General features: G+C 38.6%; 3 protein-coding genes across 6 annotated transcripts; all 3 read left to right on the top strand.

The window, feature by feature from the left end:
- Positions 1-370: 370 nt before the first annotated feature.
- Positions 371-3,456, top strand: LOC106447475 (jacalin-related lectin 22-like). 3 transcript variants are annotated; one of them, XM_013889403.3, is made up of 5 exons: positions 371-563; positions 1,141-1,357; positions 1,577-2,044; positions 2,489-2,944; positions 3,039-3,456. In XM_013889403.3, exons 2-5 carry the CDS (start codon positions 1,157-1,159, stop codon positions 3,282-3,284), a joined length of 1,371 nt encoding a protein of 456 aa, XP_013744857.2. In that variant the 5' UTR covers positions 371-563; positions 1,141-1,156; the 3' UTR covers positions 3,285-3,456. The 3 variants fall into 3 exon arrangements, with proteins under 3 accessions (XP_013744857.2, XP_048634595.1, XP_013744858.2); XM_048778638.1 differs by having other exon boundaries at positions 438-563; positions 1,166-1,357; XM_013889404.3 differs by having other exon boundaries at positions 520-655.
- Positions 3,457-4,649: 1,193 nt separating this feature from the next.
- Positions 4,650-8,296, top strand: LOC106447478 (jacalin-related lectin 22-like). The gene is made up of 5 exons (XM_013889407.3): positions 4,650-4,806; positions 5,420-5,636; positions 6,430-6,897; positions 7,313-7,768; positions 7,864-8,296. Exons 2-5 carry the CDS (start codon positions 5,436-5,438, stop codon positions 8,074-8,076), a joined length of 1,338 nt encoding a protein of 445 aa, XP_013744861.2. The 5' UTR covers positions 4,650-4,806; positions 5,420-5,435; the 3' UTR covers positions 8,077-8,296.
- A 1,678-nt stretch (positions 8,297-9,974) lies between these two features.
- On the top strand, positions 9,975-18,342 carry LOC106447479 (jacalin-related lectin 23). 2 transcript variants are annotated; one of them, XM_013889409.3, is made up of 4 exons: positions 9,975-10,139; positions 10,285-10,518; positions 17,423-17,878; positions 17,970-18,342. In XM_013889409.3, the coding sequence occupies exons 2-4, from the start codon at positions 10,294-10,296 to the stop codon at positions 18,222-18,224; spliced, it is 936 nt and encodes a 311-aa protein (XP_013744863.2). In that variant the 5' UTR covers positions 9,975-10,139; positions 10,285-10,293; the 3' UTR covers positions 18,225-18,342. The 2 variants fall into 2 exon arrangements, with proteins under 2 accessions (XP_013744863.2, XP_048634594.1); XM_048778637.1 differs by lacking the exons at positions 9,975-10,139; positions 17,423-17,878; positions 17,970-18,342 and adding an exon at positions 10,652-13,414 and having other exon boundaries at positions 10,281-10,518.
- The last annotated feature ends 1,578 nt before the right edge of the window (positions 18,343-19,920 follow it).

A 19,920-nucleotide genomic window follows, 5' to 3' on the forward strand; every position in this document is an offset into this window, starting at 1 on the left:
TTTAAGAGGTACATCATGATCACTTAAAAGGAGAATTTGCATAGTTATACTCTTTTGTTTTTTTTATTGAATTTTTACTAGTTTTTTAATAAATAATTTAAACAGATTAACATTTTAATAAAAGACAATTGCTTTCAAAGAAGAGTATTATAAAACCAGAAACATTCAACAAAACAAATTCACATAAAATGCATATAAGTAGATAAATATCATTTGTTTACAGAAATAATATTTTTTTGTTTTTTTTCTTTCTCATCTCTTTCTTTTTATTTTCAATATTTTTTGTGGATATAAAAATTTGTTATTATTTATATTTATATTTATTTCTATTATAATTATATTTATATTTGTTTCTATTATAATTATATTTATTATTATAACGATATCTTAAGCTGGTTATGGACTCCTATTAAAAGCAATTATTGTTGACAGTCCTTCGTGAGTCGTGAAACATGTGTTGGTTGCAAACTTGCAATTCACGAGCAGAGTCCATAAATACACACATGTCACCAACGATACGATTCATCGCCTTTATTCTCAAATCAGATCTCAAGACTTTACCGGTTATCTCTCTCTCCCTCATTCTTTTTGTTCTTCTTACATCCTCTTTCTCTCTCTCTCTCTTTTTTCCATTTTTGATTGCCCACGTATGATTGTAAGAAGATTTGTTTTGTTTTGTTTCTGCAAACTAATCTACATATAGTACACTTTTACTTTTCTAAACTCTTTTTGAGCAAAACTTTTCTAAACTTTTACAAAAAAATGGACCTTTCTTGCTAACCATTAACACTCTAATTTCATCATTATCATGGTATATGTGATTATCTTGGACCATTTTGGTGTTCTTGCTATGTATTAAAATAGGCAATAATGTTATCATGATATTAGTGTACTGGCATGCCAATAAAGCTTGGCACATTTCATTGGATTTGGATATATATTGTGAGGCTGATGTTTGAGACTTATTTGTTATCACCGTTTTTCTTTTCATCATTTATGATTTCTTTAGTTTATATTTAAATTGGTAGCAATTATATTATTTTAAGATGAATTTTGACTTTTATAATCAATTGAATATCTTATAAGATATTGTATTGATATATAAAAATATATTAATTTACTTTCCTCTTTTTATTATAGGATTTAAAAATTCGAAATGGGGAAGATGTACCAGAAGCTGGCACTTCGCGGTGGTGAAGGGGGGCGTGAATGGGACGACGATGTATACGAGGGTGTAAAGAAAGTGTATGTTGGGCAAGATTTCTCACGTATCACTTACATCAAATTCGAGTACGTGAAGGAAGACGGTGAAGTGGTTACACGTGAATATGGGACAATAACTCAAGACCCTAGAGAGGTTTTCTACTGCATTTACTCTTCATTCTTCACATTCTTAGTTTTCTACATCAATAGTCTTAAAGAAATACCATATAATAGCACTAAAATATATTTCTATTCTAAAACATATTACATAAAGAGAAAAATTCTCAAATAGTATCAATTAAAGTTAATGTGCATCTGGAGTTATAACATGAAAGTAACAATAGTATAAACGCATTTTCATTTTCACGTGCAGTTTATAATTGAGTATCCGGGTGAACACATCACAGCAGTGGAGGGAAGCTACAACAAAGTGGCTCTTATAGCCACGGAGGTGATCACGTCTCTCGTCTTCAAGACCTCAAAGGGTAGAACGTCTCCAACGTTTGGTCCAAACTTGTTCGGAGTTGTCAATGGTACAAAGTTCAAGTTTGAGGACGAGGGAAAGAAGATCGTAGGTTTCCATGGACGGTCGGATAATGCTATTGACGCTCTTGGAGTTTACCTTGTCCTAGACTCTCTGACCACGCCTTTCCCTCTTTACAAGCTGGATGCTCAAGGTGGTACAGAGGGACGTGTTTGGGACGATGGCTCTTTCGATGGCGTTAGGACAGTGCGTGTTTGTCAAGATGATCATCGTATCACTTACTTAGAGTTCGAGTATGACAAAGGTGGGAAGTCAGAGAAACTTCACCATGGGGTGAAAGGAGGAACATCATCTGAGGTAATTTCTATTAGTTCTTATACACGATTGGTTCAATAATCTCAAAAAAAAGCTATATATATATTTATATGTGAAAATGTAAAACCACAAATATTAAGTACCAAATAGTTGGTGATCTAGTGATTCTGAAAATTTATCATACAGTTTCTCAATATTAAAATAAATAAAAATAATTACAAAAGGAAGAAAAAGAGTAGAGATTATAGTCTTTTGATATAAAAAAAACTCATATGCCATGTTTCACTTAGTTAATGTGTTAATTCTTAATTCTGTAAAAAAATTAAATATGATTGTATGCTCAAATATAACTATTTTCATTTTTTAATAAACCCACATTGCTAATAAATGCTGATGTCTTTAGTTTCTATTTGCCTCAGACCAATTTGAGAGATATAATTACTCCTTAAATATTTTTACTTTCTTAAGTTTTGATTCTTTTTTCAGCTTTTGCTTGATTACCCGAATGAATACGTCAAGTCGGTGGAAGTAACCTATGATAAGCCAAAACTTTTCCAAAATACTGTCATCACGTCATTTACCTTCGAAACATCAAGTGAGAGAACATCATTCATTGGGTATAAAGTGGGTAAGAAGTTTGTTCTTGAGCAAAAGGATCTTCGACTTGTCGGATTCCATGGAAAAGAAGGTGACGCCATTGATGCTCTAGGAGCATATTTTGCACCTATTCAAGCTCCTACTCCTTTGATTCCAACCAAGAAACTACCGTTGGTAGGCGGCAACGGAGGAGTTAAATGGGATGATGGTGCTTTCGACGGTGTAAGGAAGATATCTATAGGACAATGTTACGACGTTGTATCCTATGTTAAGTTTGATTACATTAAGGGAACAGAGTTGGTATCTGGAGATGAACATGGGCAGACATTACCCGAAGCTTCAGAGGTCAATTTTGAAAACAACAAGATTTTTCTTGTTTAAATTATACTTCGCTAAATTATATTTACATTTAATCTTTCTTATTCTTGAGTTTGTTCAGTTAGTTCTTGAGGATGATGAATATCTCTTGAGCTTGGGAGGCTACTATGATAAGAGTCGAGGAGCCATTCGTTATATAGATATAGTCAACACAAACAAAAGGGATTCACCTGATTATGAATTGAATTACGGTGAGAAGTTCACTCTCGGGGAAAGTGGCCACAAGATCGTCGGGTTTTATGGACAAGCTAGTGATGTTCTCCACAGTATTGGAGTCTATGTCGTGCCCATCACCTCAGTCGAGTGAAAAGGCCTTCTATTATCTTAATAAAACAAAACCAGCCAGTTATATTGATTGAATAAAATTGTTAATAAGGCCGGTGTGTGTTTTCTTTATTTCGCTACTTTCATTGTTGTTTTATTCCTACAAGTTCCTTTCTGTTCTGCTAGATGAATGAAGAGTAAACTTGAGTGTGCAAGTGATTGTTCAATTATAAATAAAAATAAAAGTTGGGAATTTAAATCTTCCGAAGATTCAAAAACTAGACTAACTAATAACTATCTGTGTTATCTCATCTGTACAGGGAATATAAAATAGGATATTGTTTGGGGACGTATTGCAACTCCGTTGGTCCTCCCTCCCACATGTGGTTTATTCTTTGTAATATGTATTATAAGATTTATTTTTTCTTTATTTAATCCTTACGAGTTACAAAGATATTACAACCGAAAAAGGTATTATTTAATATTACAACCCATTTTCTCTGGGAAAAGCAATCACTCAAAAAATATTGTATTAGTTGAACAAGGAGCGAGAAATCATTATTTAATAGTGTGGTCAATATCAGAATTTTGTGGCCACATTTTCAAACCATATTGATTCTGCACTAAAGTAAACTGACACATCCGATCCGATCTATCAATAAGATCAACAGAGCTAACTATTTTTGGCTCTTTTTATGAAGACAACGTTGTATTTGTTTTTCAAATCGAGAAAGGATATCAGAAGTGATAATGCAACACTATTATTTGATAGGATCACCCACTATTATGTTTAGTATGCATGTCTATAACATTAGATGTTTGCATTTACAAGATCTAAGCGATACAGCATGATCATTCGAGAAGAGAAATTGTGTGGTTATACTCTTTTTGTAAGGACTATAATTTTTCATTTGGATTTTTTTAGAAAACTTTTTAACAGATCAATAAAGATGTTTGAAAAAAAGCAAAAGACAATAACACGGGTTTTCAAAAAGTATTATGAAAATCTAAAACACACAACAACGAAAGTCACACAATTACAAAGATTTTTTTTTATCTTAACCCTTTCTTCTTAAAAAAAGTTCTTGTCTCTTTCTTTTCATTTTTAATATTTTTGTGGATATAAACTTTTTGTTCTTATTTATATTTATACAATACATTATATTTATTATTGTAGCAATATATATATTGAGCTGGTTATGGAGTATGGACTCATCAAAAGCAATTATCGCAATTGTGACAGTCCTTCGTAGTCGTGAACCATGTGGTGGTTGCAACTAGAAGAGTCAACAAATACAACACATTTGAACATACATAAGGTTCAGGTTCATTGCCTTTCATTCTCAATGAGATCTCAAGAATTTACACATATTTCAATATATATTGTGCTTGTAACTTGTTATGGACTCCTATCAAAAACAATTATTGCAATTGTTGACAGTCCTTGATGAGTCGTGAAACATGTGTTGATTTCAATTTTCAACTCAAGCGTCAATAAATACACATATGTCATCTACCATAAGGTTCATCGCCTTCATTCTCAATCAGATCTCAAGACTTTCCTGGTTATCTCTCTCTCTCTCTCAGTCTCTTCTTTTCCATTTTGGTAGCCGGGATAATGCATCAATGATTACCCCTTATCTATTTCATTTCAGATTATAATAATTAGTTACTATAATCATACATGTGTAGAACGTTTGCAAGACATGAATATCACTGAATATCTTAAGAGATCGTTTTAGAGAAAAAGATAAGAGAAGAGAGAGGAATGTTTTGTGCAGGATATCTCAACAAACAGTGAGAAGTGTGTGATTACGTTTTAAGTCAGCTATATATTGGGGGCTTTTGTTCGATATTATACTTTAAGTTCACCGTTTCTTAAGATTATAAATCGCACTATATATATAAATATTAACCATCGATTGATTTTCTATATGTGATTGTCGGACCATTTTGGTGTTCTTGCTAGAATATGCTACTACTATGTTATCATTTTATTACTGTACTGCCAATAAAGCTTTGCATACTTGATCACCGTTTTTCTTCGTAGTTATTATTTGTTTAGTATTTAAATTGGTAACAGTATGTCTTTTTAAAATCGATTTAATATTTTCTAAAACATCAAATTAATATAAATATATATAAAATAATATAATTCTTTATTTTCATTTATTACAGGATTTGAAGATTCGAAATGGGGAAGATGTACCAGAAGCTGACACTCTGCGGTGGTGAAGGTGGGCGTGAATGGGACGACGATGTATATGAGGGTATAAGAAAAGTGTATGTTGGGCAAGATCTCTCACGTATCACTTACGTCAAATTCGAGTACGTGAAGGAAGACGGGGAAGTGGTAACACGTGAATATGGGACCATAACTCAAGACCCTAAAGAGGTTCTCTACTGCATTTACCCTTCACTTTTCACATTTTTAGTTTTCTGAACCAAAAGTTTCATGTCGCGTTTTCCCCGTCTACAAGTAACACATGTGCATTGGGAATTATTACGAGGAAGTAATAATATTATATATACTGTATTAAGTTACATATTGTCAATCGAAAATCAACTGGGGTTAACTAAACCGGTTCATTTCTCTTAATTATTTCATCCATTTCATTTTAGTTATAGTTGTAAAATAAAAAAATTGTGTTTAAATAAGTGTTATTTTAAATTTTTAATAGAAAATTTATGAACTTTATATGCTATATGATTTTTTATATTTTCTCATCTATTTTTATATTGATGGAAATGTGGTTAAATGCATAAATAATGATATTTTTATTTTAAAATATACAAATTAATTATTTTCTTAATCTATTTTCATAAATCTAAAATGACTATTAAAATGAAATGGAGAAACTAATTAATATTTTTTTTTCTAATTTCTCATGTCGGAATATATATATATATATAATATGCCCTTCGAAATGATAACTTTTTGATAATTAATCTCAAAATCTTTGTACAAAGAACAATAAACTAATTTTGTGCTGAATCGATTATAGATTGGGTGTGGATCGAACTCTAATACCATATTAAATTAGATTGATTTCTAACCTTATTCCAGTTGATGATAATTAGATAGGTATGAGAATAAACCACACTACACTACAAACTCCTGTCAATTATATTTTCTTTGTTTGTGTAATTTAATTGCTTGATTGAATAAATGAAATTTTCAAGTGCAGTTTATAATTGAATATCCGGATGAACACATCACAGCGGTGGAGGGAAGCTACAACAAAGTGGCTCTGATAGCCACGGAGGTGATCACCTCCCTTGTCTTCAGGACCTCAAAGGGTAGAACGTCTCCAACGTTTGGTCCAAACTTGTTCGGAGTTGTTAATGGTACAAAGTTCAAGTTTGAGGACGAGGGAAAGAAGATCGTAGGTTTTCATGGACGGTCGGATAATGCTATTGACGCTCTTGGAGTTTACCTTGTACTAGACTCTCTGACCACGCCTTTCCCTCTTTACAAGCTGGATGCTCAAGGTGGTACAGAGGGACGTGTTTGGGACGATGGCTCTTTCGATGGCGTTAGGACACTGCGCATTTGTCAAGATGATCATCGTATCACTTACTTAGAGTTCGAGTACGACAAAGGCGGGAAGTCAGAGAAACTTTACCATGGGGTGAAAGGAGGAACACCATCTGAGGTAATTTATATTAGTTCTTATACACGACTGGTTCAATAATTTCAAAAAAGTTATAGGTACTGGTGTTTGATGTAAACTCTATATTTATATGTGAAAATGTAAAACAACTAGTGGTTAAGCATAAGTAGTAAGTTTCCGTGGTGCTTCTACAGTTCGATTTTTGTTGGAAATGGTGTTTTACATCATGTCCTTAGGAATTAGTAACGGCTGGTACCTAGCTTAGAGGAAGATTAGAGATTGTTCCGAACTCTCCTGGTTAATAGAAAATGTAAAACAACAGAAATTAAGTACTAAATAGTTGGTGATTTAGTGAATCTGAAAGTTTCTTAGTTGCTAGCTAGTTGTCTCGACCTATTTGAGAGTGATGATTTACACCTTAAATATTTATTTTCTTGAGCTTTGATTCTTGTTTCAGCTTGTGGTTGATTACCCGAATGAATACATCAAGTTGGTGGAAGTAACCTATGATAAGCCAAACCTTTTTCAAAATACCGTCATCACGTCACTTACCTTCCAAACATCAAGTGGGAGAACATCATTCTTTGGGTATAAAGTGGGTAAGAAGTTTGTTCTTGAGCAAAAGGATCTTCGACTTGTCGGATTCCATGGAAAAGAAGGTGACGCCATTGATGCTCTAGGAGCATATCTTGCACCTGTTCAAGCTCCTACTCCTTTGATTCCAACCAAGAAACTACCGTTGGTAGGCGGCAACGGAGGAGTTAAATGGGATGATGGTGTGTTCGACGGTGTAAGGAAGATATATATAGGACAAATTTACGACGTTGTATCTTATGTCAAGTTTGATTACATTAAGGGAAAAGAGTTGGTATCTGGAGATGCACATGGGAAGATATTACCCGGAGCTTCAGAGGTCATTTTTGAAAACAACAAGATTTTTCCTTGTTTAAATTATACTCTGCTAAAATTATATTTACATTTTATCATTGTTATTTTGAGTTTGTTCAGCTTGTTCTTGAGGATGATGAATATCTCTTGGGCTTGGGAGGCTACTATGATAAGAGTCAAGGATGCATTCCTTTTATCGGTACATTCAAGACAAACAAAAGGGACTCATCTAAGTTAGTAATGAATTACGGTGAGGAGTTCTTTCTCGGGGAAAATGGTCACAAGATTGTCGGGTTTTATGGACAAGTTAGTGATGTTCTCCACAGTATTTGAGTTTATGTCGTGCCCATCACCTCCGCCGAGTGAAAAGGCCTTCTATTATCTTAACAAAAGAAAACCAGCCAATTATATTGATTGAATAAAATTGAATAAAATTGTTAATTAATAAGGCTGGTGTGTGTTTTATTTATTTCGCTACTTTCATTGTTGTTTTATTCCTACAAGTTCCTTTCTAATTCCGCTAGATGAATGAAGAGAAAACTTGAGTGTGCAAGTGATTGTTCAATTAAAACTAAAAATAAAAGTTGGAAATTTACATCTTCCGAAGCTTCAAAGACTAGTATCAGTCAGTTCTGCCCTAGCTGGTATATCCCATAAAATCAAGATTTAGTTGAGAAACTTGCCATATAAGCTATTGATATTGAAATGAGCAACGGTCGATTCGCTGATTACTAAAATTAGTAAACATTTAAACTTTGACTAAACCACTATATATATGAATCTTATCAAACATAAAGAAAAGTAGAAATCAATTCGAAAATTCGAGAAATAAATGATAATATATGTTATATTATATGTTCTTCAAACTAATTCATATATACGAGTTATGATTTCTCTTGTGATATGTCTGAAATATCAGGAACTGTCGCATAGAACATGATTTTGAAAACTTTCCATTCTTATTGAGTTTCTTTTTTTTCTTCTAAATTTTCCATGAATAAATAAATACTTTCTCTATATCATAACTAATATTTTTTGCACATGGATCAATCAAATTATTAAAATTTATGATTTACCTTTTTAATGCATTATTTTGTTTGATTTTTCAGTAATAAGGATACATTACAAAATTTATCAAAAACATTCAATGAAAAACAATTAATATGAAACTGATTAAGTAATCATAAGAAGATTTTTCTTTTCCGTAAAGTAGCACTAATTAGTATTTGCTCCTTTTGAGTTTTGTCGCTAAAAGATGTCTAACACTCGGATTAAGTATGTTTGCCAGGTAAGTAATGTTTCTGAATCCTTTATATATTTTGTCGATTGCAATGTTGAATACGGGCCAAAACTAGTTTTCTTCATCCCAATTCTCATGTACTTGGTCCATCAGAGTTGTGAGTTAACAATGTAGTGTCATAATGATTGGGCTCCGTTATATGCTCTTATCAAAGTCAACTATGGTATAGAACTTCTATAAATTAATACTTGATAAATTAATAATCCTTATAAATTAATAAATTTATCCAGTTCATACTTGGACTGGTTTAAAATTTAAAAAAAAAATCATACATAAAAGAAGTCATGACTTCTATTTTAGTATATAAGATATTATTTCTATTTTATGATTCGTTTAAATATTCTATAAAAAAAATTTGGGGGTGGAACTCCTCTAATTTAGACTGGATTAAAATTTGATACAAATCGATAAAATAATAAGATAATAATTTTTAGAGAATTCTATGTAAAGATATAGTCTCATTAAAATTAAAATTAATAATTTGTATGTATATATATTTTTATAGGTAAGAAACTATCATTATATTATTTGTTTTATATTCACAATAGAATTATTTTTTATATTTTCTTAACACTTAATATATTGTTGATGAGATTTAATAATATTATACCTTAAACCACATTTTAATTCTATGCAATATATATTATATACACCAAATAATATAATAAAATTAATATAAATGTCAAATTTCAAAAAATAATAATTAATATCTATATACTAAAATCAAATATTTTTCTTATCTTAAAATAAATATATCTTAAAATAAAAAATTTAAATAAGAAAATTTTTGTAAATTAATATCTCTATAAATTAATAAAATTTCAAAGTACTAACATTATTAATCTATAGAGGTTCATTATTGTTCTACTGTATTGTATTGTGATAGTCCACGTGAAACACGAGTTGGGTATAATTATTTGTTAGTTACAATTTGAAAAACAACGTGGCATAAAAACCAAAGTCAATAAATGTAAACAAGCAAAAACGTTTGTTAAAAAAAAAAATGTAAACAAGCAAAAACGTACTATAGCTTGCAGTTCCCTTTGATCGACCACAACCACACAGTTCAAACCCTTCAGAGCTCAAGAACTGACCGGTTCCCTTTCTTTACTCTTTCTCTCAGTCTCAACGTTTGTCTTGTTTTTGAACTGTTCATATTTTTATTACATTTTGTACCCTACATACAGGCGATTTTGAGATTTTCCCTTACTCATAATTTAGTAATTTTAAAAATTTTACAGGATTTGAAAATGGCGATGATTTACAAAAAGTTGACCCAATCGGCCCCTCTTTACAAGCTGGAAGCCCAAGGTGGTACAGAGGGACGTGATTGGGATGATGGTTCTTACGATGGTGTTAAAAGGATGCTTATAGGTCACGATACTAGCCGTATCACTTATTTAGAGTGTGTGTACGTGAAAGGTGAGGAGTTGGAGATGCGTCGCCATGGGAAGATAGGAACAGCACTATTTGAGGTAATTTTCTTACTACAATTATTCTAAAAAAATGTTATATAGGTCTCGTAAGTCAGATATAAACTATATAAATAGTTGGAATATAAACTTTCTTTGAATTGTTTGGACTTGTGTCTCTTGCTTTCTCTCCCAGGCACGTTTTACGAGATAATCGAAGCTTCGCCGGGCGTAGGCTTTTATCCGCTGAGTACTGACAAAACAATTCGAATTGTTCCCTTTTGCGGAAAGACCCTCCGGTCAGAACAGCCTTGAAGAATTACACGCCGGGTTCTCCCCCGACCCCGTCGGAGGGACCGCCGTTGCTCGCTCCTCACCGTCTCCGACAATCTCAGAATGGATAAAAAGCTTACTGTGGAGTACCTAGGCTCAGTCAGCGAGGATTCTCGCGACCTTCCCTAGCTGCTCTTGGCTGGAATTCGTAGAGCAGACCGGACTTTGGCTTTTACTGGGGTTTCCGGGCAAAGGCTAGTTTGAAAGAAGTTTTCTCTTCACCCCTGTGACCTACCATCTCGATCTCTATAAGGGGTCTCCCTGTTAAAGTTTCATAAACCCTACTGCAGCGAGTTTCTTTGCGGCTCAAGTTTGGAGATTAATCATGGCTCATCGGAGAATCTCGTCGTCAGAGAAAGGCAAAGGAATTGATCTGGGGACCCATGAACCCCCTCGTGAGGCTCGAGTTAAAGCCCCTCTCCCGGACAATGCTGACCTGCTCCGCCAGCACTCTCTGACCCTAATCGGCAGAGTCACAAACAAATCTACCCAAAAAGTGTGGTCTTTGATCCCTTTCTTCACGGAGCACTGGAAAACGGAGTTCAAGCCGATTGGCTCGGACCTGGGTAATGGGTTGTTTCAATTCCAGTTCGAGCTCGAAGCGGACCTGCTCTCGGTTCTGGACCAGCGACCGTATCATTATGCTAGGTGGCTCATCATTCTTCAACGGTGGGAACCTACAGTTTCTCCATCCTTCCCCTCCTTGATTCCTTTTTGGATTAAGGTGCAGGGCCTCCCGGTCCACCTGTGGACAGAGCCAACTGTTAAAGTCATTGGCCAAAACATAGGACTCTATGAAAAGGCTGAAATTACCAAGCTAGCGGTGCGTATGAGGGTCCATGTCAACGGCCTCCTCCCATTGATTACTACTTCGGTGGTGGAATTCCCCAATGGGGATGAAGTCAACACCACTTTAGTCTATGAGAGGCTAGATAAGCATTGTACTAAATGTTTGCGACTAGACCATGAGCTTAAGGAGTGTCTCGTTGCGAGAGCGGAAGCCAAAGAACTGAAGGCAGCGCAAGAGATCTCGAGAGACCAAACGGCCTCAAAACCTTGCTATGAATCAGAATCCATCCGAGGCTACTCCATGGTCCGTGAAAATGAGGCCCATCCTAAAAGAAACCAGGATCATAAGCCTCCAAGTTTCAGATTCTCAGCACCTGCAAGAGAGGTTGAAAATGAGATAAGGAACTCTTCTGTCTCAAGGGGACTCCCTCACCACAGGGTGCATAAAAATCAGCCACTTAATTGGCAAGATAGAACCTCTAGTCGGCGCTCTCAGTTTACAAAAGAAAGATCAAGACATCATGAAGAGAGGTTTCATCGCGCTCGTGGGGACAATTTGCCAGGCCCACCAAGCAAGAGTTACTATCGAGAAATTCAGAGGACAGTAATGGAGCCACGTGATACTGGATCTAGTGCTTCAAAGAGTACACATGACAACAGGGGGATTCCCCAGCGAATTGAGCAAGTTTTGCACCAAAAGAACTCAGAGCTTGAAGCCCGCAGAGCAGAAAAAGAAGCTCAGTCAATTCGGAGCTCTCATTTGCAGGAGAAAGAAAGGAGGATAAGCCCTGCAAGACCAGAAGGTGACCGTGGACAACTGGAGAAAGCGGTTCTACAAGTCGTACGGGCCTCTTTAAATCTAACTACGGAAAGCCAAACCCCTATTGCTGCGATCTCTGAACGTCGACATGTAACTCAAAGACTAGGAGCTACTGATGGCCACAACTCAGGTAGTGCAGGGAGAGGCTCGGAATTTTCCTCTAATTCAGCCAAAGAAAGGACCCCTGTCTCACAAAGATTAGGACCTGTCCAGCAACCGATGCTGGGGAGCTCAGAGAGAAAGGTAGATGCATCTACATCTCGTTCTAAGGAAAGGATCCCAGCATCTCACCGCTTGGGAGAGCAGGGGATTCCTACTAGTACTACAAGAACCTCCGATCCCCAACGTTTGGATCCGCCATTGATTATGGAAAACTCAACATTTCTACCAGATAAGGTACCTGCAAAAAAGAGACTAGGGAGACCACCGGGAAAGGCGAAGAAGCCAGCAAGTCCCTCACTGACAAAAGATGGACTCAGCAAGAAGCGAAGAGTCCCTGCACCAAAAGCTACGAATGTTAGAAGGAAACTCGGTAACGAGGATTCTCGAACTGAGGGAAATACTATAAAAGGTAAAAAGAGGGGGGAATCCTCACGACAAGCTGCCTCTGATGGAAGATCGCGCTCATCTGATAACATGCCGATTAGTAACATGATACCGAAGTCAACTCGGAGAAAGGCGGATTTTCGGGCACCACCCGATCCAATTCCTTAGCGATTATGAGTTGGAACTGTCAGGGGTTGGGGAATCCCCGGACAGTTCGTCGTCTCAAAGAGATATCAAAAAAGTACCGGCCAGATATCCTCTTCTTAATGGAGACCAAAAATCCCGATGACTTCGTGCTCAAGAAATGTGATCAGCTTAACTATGAAGAGCATCTCTTTATACCTCCTGTAGGTCATGGTGCGGGAGGACTAGCTCTTTTTTGGAATCAAAATGTAAAGTTTACAGTGTTGTATGCCTGCGCAAATGTTATTGAAACAATGATTGAATTCCAAGGGAAGTTTTTCTATTCTAGTTTTGTCTATGGCAACAATGACCGAGGTCTACGCAAAGAGCTCTGGAATCAATTATTGGTCTCAGCGGAAATCAGAGATGCTCCATGGTTCCTAACGGGAGACCTCAATGATATTCTCAAAGCAGATGAGAAAGTGGGTGGTCCGGACAGACCTGAAGGCTCCTATTCAGATCTCAGGACTTTCTTTTCGGAAGGTGATCTGTATGACCTGCATCACTCCGGAGACCCTTTATCTTGGCGAGGCCAGCGCGGAACCCATCTAGTCCGGTGCCGATTGGACCGAGCAGTGGCTAACAGTTCTTGGGCAGAAAATTATCCTACTGCAAGATGCCATTACCTCGAGTATGAGGGTTCGGACCACAAGCCTTTAGTTTCCTTCCTTGACCCATCCATCTTGAAAAGGAAGGGACTGTTTCGGTATGATAGGAGACTCAGCTCAAATGAGGAGGCCAAGCAAGTAATACGCCGGGCATGGGCGGAAAGTTCAGATATTCGTATCATGGATAAATTAGCATCAACAAGAGGTGCGATTTCTGAATGGAACCGGCTTCAACAGCGCAACAGCAAGGCACTTATAGAACAGAATAAGTTTGAACTGGAGAAAGCGCTCATAAGTCCTGTTAATGATACTGGCCTTATCAAAGAGTTCAACGACAAACTCGAGAAAGCGTACATTGCGGAAGAGGCATTCTGGAAGCAAAGGAGCCGCCTCCTATGGCTCCAGCTAGGAGACCGCAACACGGGCTTTTTCCACGCTACCACCAAAAATAGACATCGGAGAAACGCCTTTACTGTCTTGGAAAACGAGGAGGGATTGGTGGTCTACAAAGAGGCTGATATCGCCAAAACGGTGGTGGACTACTACAGCAATCTCTTCACTTCAGTGCCTCGAAACTGCTCTGAAACTGTCCATCTCGCACTAAAGCCGGTGATCAATCAGGAAGAGAACGAGCTTTTGATAGCAATACCGTCAGCGACCGAGATTAAAGAAGCTTTGTTTGCTATTAATGGAGAGAAAGCACCAGGCCCGGACGGTTTTTCAGCGAGCTTTTATCACACCCATTGGGAGGATATTGGACCGGACTTAGTGAAGGAGATTCAACAGGCCTTCAGTACTGGGTGCCTCCCGCCGGAGATCAACAATACCCATGTATGCCTCATTCCAAAAATCACCACTCCCCAACGAGTCTCGGATTATCGCCCTATTGCTTTGTGCAATGTGTACTACAAGATCTTCTCCAAAATCCTTCAGAGACGCCTCCAACCGCTGCTGGATAAGTTAATCTCAGAGAACCAATCCGCTTTTGTTCCTGAGAGGGCAATTGGTGATAATATCCTAATCACGCATGAAGTCTTGCACACGCTAAAAACTTCGAAGGCTGAGGTCAGAGTGGCTATGGCGGTTAAGACTGACATGAGCAAAGCTTACGACCGTCTTGAATGGAATTTCATTTCATCCGTGCTAGAGACGCTGGGTTTTCACCATCTATGGATTGGCTTGATTATGCAGTGCATCTCGTCTGTTACATACTCCTTCCTCATTAACGGTTCGCCTAGAGGACAGGTTATACCGAGCCGCGGGATTCGCCAAGGCGACCCCCTATCTCCATACATCTTCATACTTTGTAGTGAGGTGCTCTCGGGTCTTTGTAACAAAGCACAACAAGACGGACTCATCCAAGGAATTCAGGTGGCAAGGGGGTGTCCCCGGATAAACCACCTGCTGTTTGCGGATGATACGATGTTCTTCCTCCAAGCAAGTAAAGAATCCACGGCAGCGCTCAAATCGATCCTATCCAGATACGAAGATGCTTCGGGCCAATCGATCAATAAGGAAAAATCCTCGATCACGTTCTCTCGGAAAGCTCCCGCAGAGTTGAAGCATAGGGTGCATAGCGAGCTTCAGATCATGAAGGAGGGAGGCGTTGGAAAATATCTCGGTTTACCGGAACACTTTGGACGGCGCAAGAGGGATCTCTTCGCGTCTATTGTAGATAGGATTAAGCAGAAGGCATGCGGGTGGTCGAACCGGCATCTCTCCGCTGCTGGTAAACTGGTGATGCTGCAGAGTGTGCTCACTCCAATCCCATCCCATTCAATGTCTTGTTTCAAACTGCCGGTTTCTCTCTGCAAGCGCATACAGTCGGCTTTCTTGCGGTTCTGGTGGGATGGAGGAGATGGTAAACGCAAATTAGCCTGGATAGCTTGGGATAAAATGACTCTTCCTAAGGGAAGTGGAGGTTTAGGCGTGCGCGACATCCAAGCTTTTAATGAGGCCTTTCTAGCGAAGATTAGTGTCAGATTAATTGAGAAACCGGAAGGCCTGCTAGGCAGAACGCTTCTCCCCAAGTACTGCCCGGAGGGAGACCTCCTTAGTTGCTCTTCCGTAAGTGGGGCTTCACATGGCTGGAATAGTATCTTAGCAGGGAGGGATCTCTTGCTAAAGAAGTCGAGTTGGCTGGTGGGAAATGGCGAAGACATTAGAGTATGGGACGATCCCTGGCTGAGCCTTGACTGCCCTCGAAGACCTATGGGGCCGCCACCTCTAGGGTCAAAAGATTGGGTTGTCAAAGACCTCATTATCCCCGGAACGGGAGCTTGGAATCGGGAGTTGATTCAAGCTGTGTTACCGTTTGAGGAAGAAAGCATTCTAAGATTACAGCCCAGTTCTAAAGATGCACCGGATGCTTTAAAATGGATTGGCACGAGGGAGGGAAAGTACTCAGTTAAATCAGGGTATCATGCTGCTATGGAGGAATTCACAGAAACAATTTTAGAGGATGAGCCTGCTGTGGAGTTTGATTGGCGCAAGACGGTCTGGAACTTAAAAATAGCACCTAAAGTGAAGATGTTTACCTGGAAGTCCCTGAAAGGAATTCTCCCAGTGGGAGAAAGGTTGGAAGCGCGACACATTGCGGTGAACTCCTCTTGTAAGCGCTGCGGTAGCTTAGAATCTATCAATCATCTCCTGTTCTATTGTCCTTTTGCTCGAGAAGTGTGGGATCTCTCACCTTTTCTCGGAGGCTTTGGCATCAGCGGATTGACAGACTTGAGAGCTGACTGGTCGGATCTTCATGCAGCTAAATGCTTACCACCCGCAGGCATCACATCAACTCCTCTGTTTCCATGGATATTGTGGTTCCTGTGGAAAGCTAGGAACAAATATGTTTTTGAGAACTTTGCTGGGAAGCCAGCTGAGACCCTGTCAATGGCAATTGCAGCAGCACGCGAATGGGAGATCGCTCAATGGGCCATTGAGAAAAAATACCACCCGAGAGCACCGGGAACTCCCTTTCTTGCAGCTTCGGTGATACAGTCTGATGCAGCCTGGGAAGCAACATCAAATAACGCGGGCCTTTCGTGGATCTTAAAGACAGAGGATCAGAGTATGACTGGGATGAAAGGGGTCAGCTTCATCTCCTCGGCTTTAATTGCGGAAGGCTTGGCAATGAGAGAAGCGATGGCTGCGTGTAAACTCAAAGGACTGAGGAAAGTCCGCTTTGAATCGGACTCGAGCCAACTGATCACGGCGATAAACCGGAACGAACCACCGCTGGAACTCTATGGGATTGTTCAAGACATTGTTTGCTTGGCAAGGGATTTCGAGATCGCCAGTTTCTTTTGGATTCCTAGATTGAAGAATGTTAATGCAGATTTGCTAGCTAAAAGCGCTTTGATTGTATTTGGGCAGGAAGTGGCTGGGAATTTACTCCCCCCACCGAACTAAGTTTGAATTAATTGAAGTTGGTTTGTGACAAAAAAAAAAAAAACTATATAAATAGTTACTGTATTAAATAAGGGTTTAACGGAAAAGAACTCACTACTAGAAATTTTGTCTACAATATAAGTATTTTGGAATCAGCCACGAAAAAACAACAAAATACAAAATATGACAATCCGTGTTAAAAAGAATGTGGTTAAGCATATATACGATTTTGATGTGATATATTTAGATTTCTTGCGATAAAATTAAAGCCTTCTTAATTTTTGGTTTTCGCCTGTTGTAGATTATGCTTGTCCCGGGTGAATACATCAAATCGGTGGAAGCAACTTATCATAATCCAAACAGATGTCGACATACAGTCATTACGTCGCTTAAGTTTGAAACATCAGCGGGGAGAACAAGTTTCTTTGGGTATAAGACGGCTAAAAAGTTTGTCCTGGAACAAAAGGATCTTAGACTTGTGGGATTCCATGGAAGAGAAGGCGACGCTATTGATGCTCTTGGAGCCTATTTTGCACCTATTCCTACTCCTGTTCCTGTGATTCCAGCCACAAAACTGCCAGCGGTAGGTGGAAATGGAGGAGTTGCATGGGATGATGGTGTTTATGACAATGTAAAGAAGATATATGTAGGACAAGGTAACGATGGTGTGTCCTTTGTCAAGTTTGAGTATGTTAAAGGGACAAACTTGGTATCTGGAGATGACTATGGGAAGAAGACAATACTCGGAGCTGAAGAGGTCATTTCCATAACCAATCAAGAGAAATTTTATTTTAACTACGTACACTAAGTTTTTCACACTTAACTTTGTTATTTTTGAGCACTCTCAGTTTGTGTTAGAAGATGGTGAATACCTCACGGTTTTGGAAGGCTACTATGATACGATCTTTGGAGTGGAGGAACCCATGATTATCTCTCTTCAGTTCAAGACAAACAAAAGGGAATCAGTTCAGTTTGGAATGGATGCCGGTGAGAAGTTCTCACTCGGGGAGAAAGGCCACAAGATTGTCGGGTTCCATGGACAAGCTAGTGATGTTCTTCACAGTGTTGGAGTCACTGTTGTGCCCATCACCACCACCAAGTGAAACATCTATGGTATGAATAAAACTGAATGAACTTTTAATCAGATTGTCCTGTGTTCCCTTGATGCTGCTACTTTCGTTGTACTTACTTTAAATAATACATCCTACCGGTTCTTTTCTATTCCGCAAGATGAATGGGGAGAAACTGTTTACAAATATGAACCTGTAGTTCATTAGGAAGCTCTATATATAAATGATTTTCTGATCAAATTAAGGTTATATATATACAGTTTATATTTCAGGGAAAAAAATAAATTCTATGGGGGACTTTACATATTTTGCAATGCGTTTGAAAGAAAAATAAATAAAAGAATTTAGTTTATTGTCTTGAATTTCCAAAACTCTATCGAAGGCATGTATTATATTGGTTGAAATGAACCGGTTAGATTAGGTTTTTGGAATTATATTGTTACATCAACTAGGAATTGGAATCTATCTTTTTTTTTTCCCTCAAATTGAAATTATATTGATCAATTGGGCCTAGCCCACGGCCGAAGCCCAAGTTCACAGAATTACAACCCACAAAACCCAAATATCATATGGGCAACAAAAAAGCGGCCGAAGCCCAAATAAGGAACATGGCCCAAGGCCCAAAACCGCTACACCGGGCTTGCTCTGGACGCGCGTGAAGGAGGCAGAGCAGAACACATGTAAGAATCTGGCTCATCAGCCCACCACGTGCCGTCCGCCTCGACTTAGTCGCCCCATTCTCGCACACCCACCGACGCTTTCCACCGTCACAACTCTTCGCCGGAACTCCGAGACTACAGAGCCTCCGCGCCATCGATCTTCTGCGACGCCTTGTCTTCCCGTCGGAGAGTTCAATCGTTTGAACGAGATCTCTTCCGCCTATGAACCACCAGAAACCCTAGACAAGCACGACGAGAACCACCGCTAACCTCCTCTTCAACAAACGTAACCGTCGCCGGAGATCTTCTTCTTCTTGAGATCTCAACCGCTGCGACCCACGGGTCCAGATCTGACCCACGACACACCTTAACCTTCAAGAACTCGAGACCGTCACCACAACCCAAAAGACCTGGGATTCCACAACGGCAGCGCGGAGCTTTGTAAGCCTCCACTCTCCGTGACCAAAAGCCGGCGAAGAAGGAGCTGACTGAGCCTCCTCTTCCCGGAAGCTAGAACGGCGTCGGTAGAACTGAGAAAGCCTCTACCCTTCCCCGCAACAAGACCGGCGATGATGGATCTAGGGTAGCCTCCATCTCCCGTGTAGAACGACTGCAACATGCAAGCCGCTCCATCTCCACCGCAAGCCTTCAAAACGGCCGCGCCGTTACTCCAAAGCCGACTCTCCTAAGATGGAAAACCTCGGCGTCAGAGCTCCGACAAGGCAACCGTTGACGGGGCTGTGAAGAGGAAGCGGTAAGGACCAAAAACCAGGAAGGAAAACAAAGCTCCGGAGAGATCTCAGATCTCCTTTCTCTCTCCTTTCTCTCCTTTCTTTCTCCTTTTCTCTATTTCAAGCGTTTTTGGATGGTAAGCTTGGAATTGGAATCTATCTGAAATGGCTTTATTTATTTTTATCTATATATCCTTTTTTTTGAATAAAGGCTTTCAAATTAAAAACATAAATTATTACAGGAGTCTTATAGGATAGAGTACTAAAAAGTCATGAGTAATTGAAGTGAAGATTTGAAAAGTTCATTCAAGTTGTTAACTTTGTTTCCGTTTTATGATT

The sequence above is a fragment of the Brassica napus genome, chromosome A4, assembly GCF_020379485.1.
Source record: "Brassica napus cultivar Da-Ae chromosome A4, Da-Ae, whole genome shotgun sequence".
In the NCBI taxonomy this organism is placed as follows: domain Eukaryota; kingdom Viridiplantae; phylum Streptophyta; class Magnoliopsida; order Brassicales; family Brassicaceae; genus Brassica; species Brassica napus.

What these genes read in the sequence shown, in the direction of transcription:
- LOC106447478 (XM_013889407.3), top strand. Translation starts at nt 5,436, where the DNA reads ATGGGGAAGATGTACCAGAAGCTGACACTCTGCGGTGGTGAAGGTGGG. An exon ending in TAACTCAAGACCCTAAAGAG is followed by an intron (nt 5,637 to 6,429) that starts GTTCTCTACTGC and finishes TTTCAAGTGCAG; the next exon opens with TTTATAATTGAATATCCGGA. An exon ending in TATTACCCGGAGCTTCAGAG is followed by an intron (nt 7,769 to 7,863) that starts GTCATTTTTGAA and finishes GAGTTTGTTCAG; the next exon opens with CTTGTTCTTGAGGATGATGA.
- LOC106447479 (XM_048778637.1), top strand. Translation starts at nt 11,114, where the DNA reads ATGGCTCATCGGAGAATCTCGTCGTCAGAGAAAGGCAAAGGAATTGAT.
- LOC106447475 (XM_048778638.1), top strand. Translation starts at nt 453, where the DNA reads ATGTGTTGGTTGCAAACTTGCAATTCACGAGCAGAGTCCATAAATACA. An exon ending in TAACTCAAGACCCTAGAGAG is followed by an intron (nt 1,358 to 1,576) that starts GTTTTCTACTGC and finishes TTTCACGTGCAG; the next exon opens with TTTATAATTGAGTATCCGGG. An exon ending in AAGGAGGAACATCATCTGAG is followed by an intron (nt 2,045 to 2,488) that starts GTAATTTCTATT and finishes TTCTTTTTTCAG; the next exon opens with CTTTTGCTTGATTACCCGAA.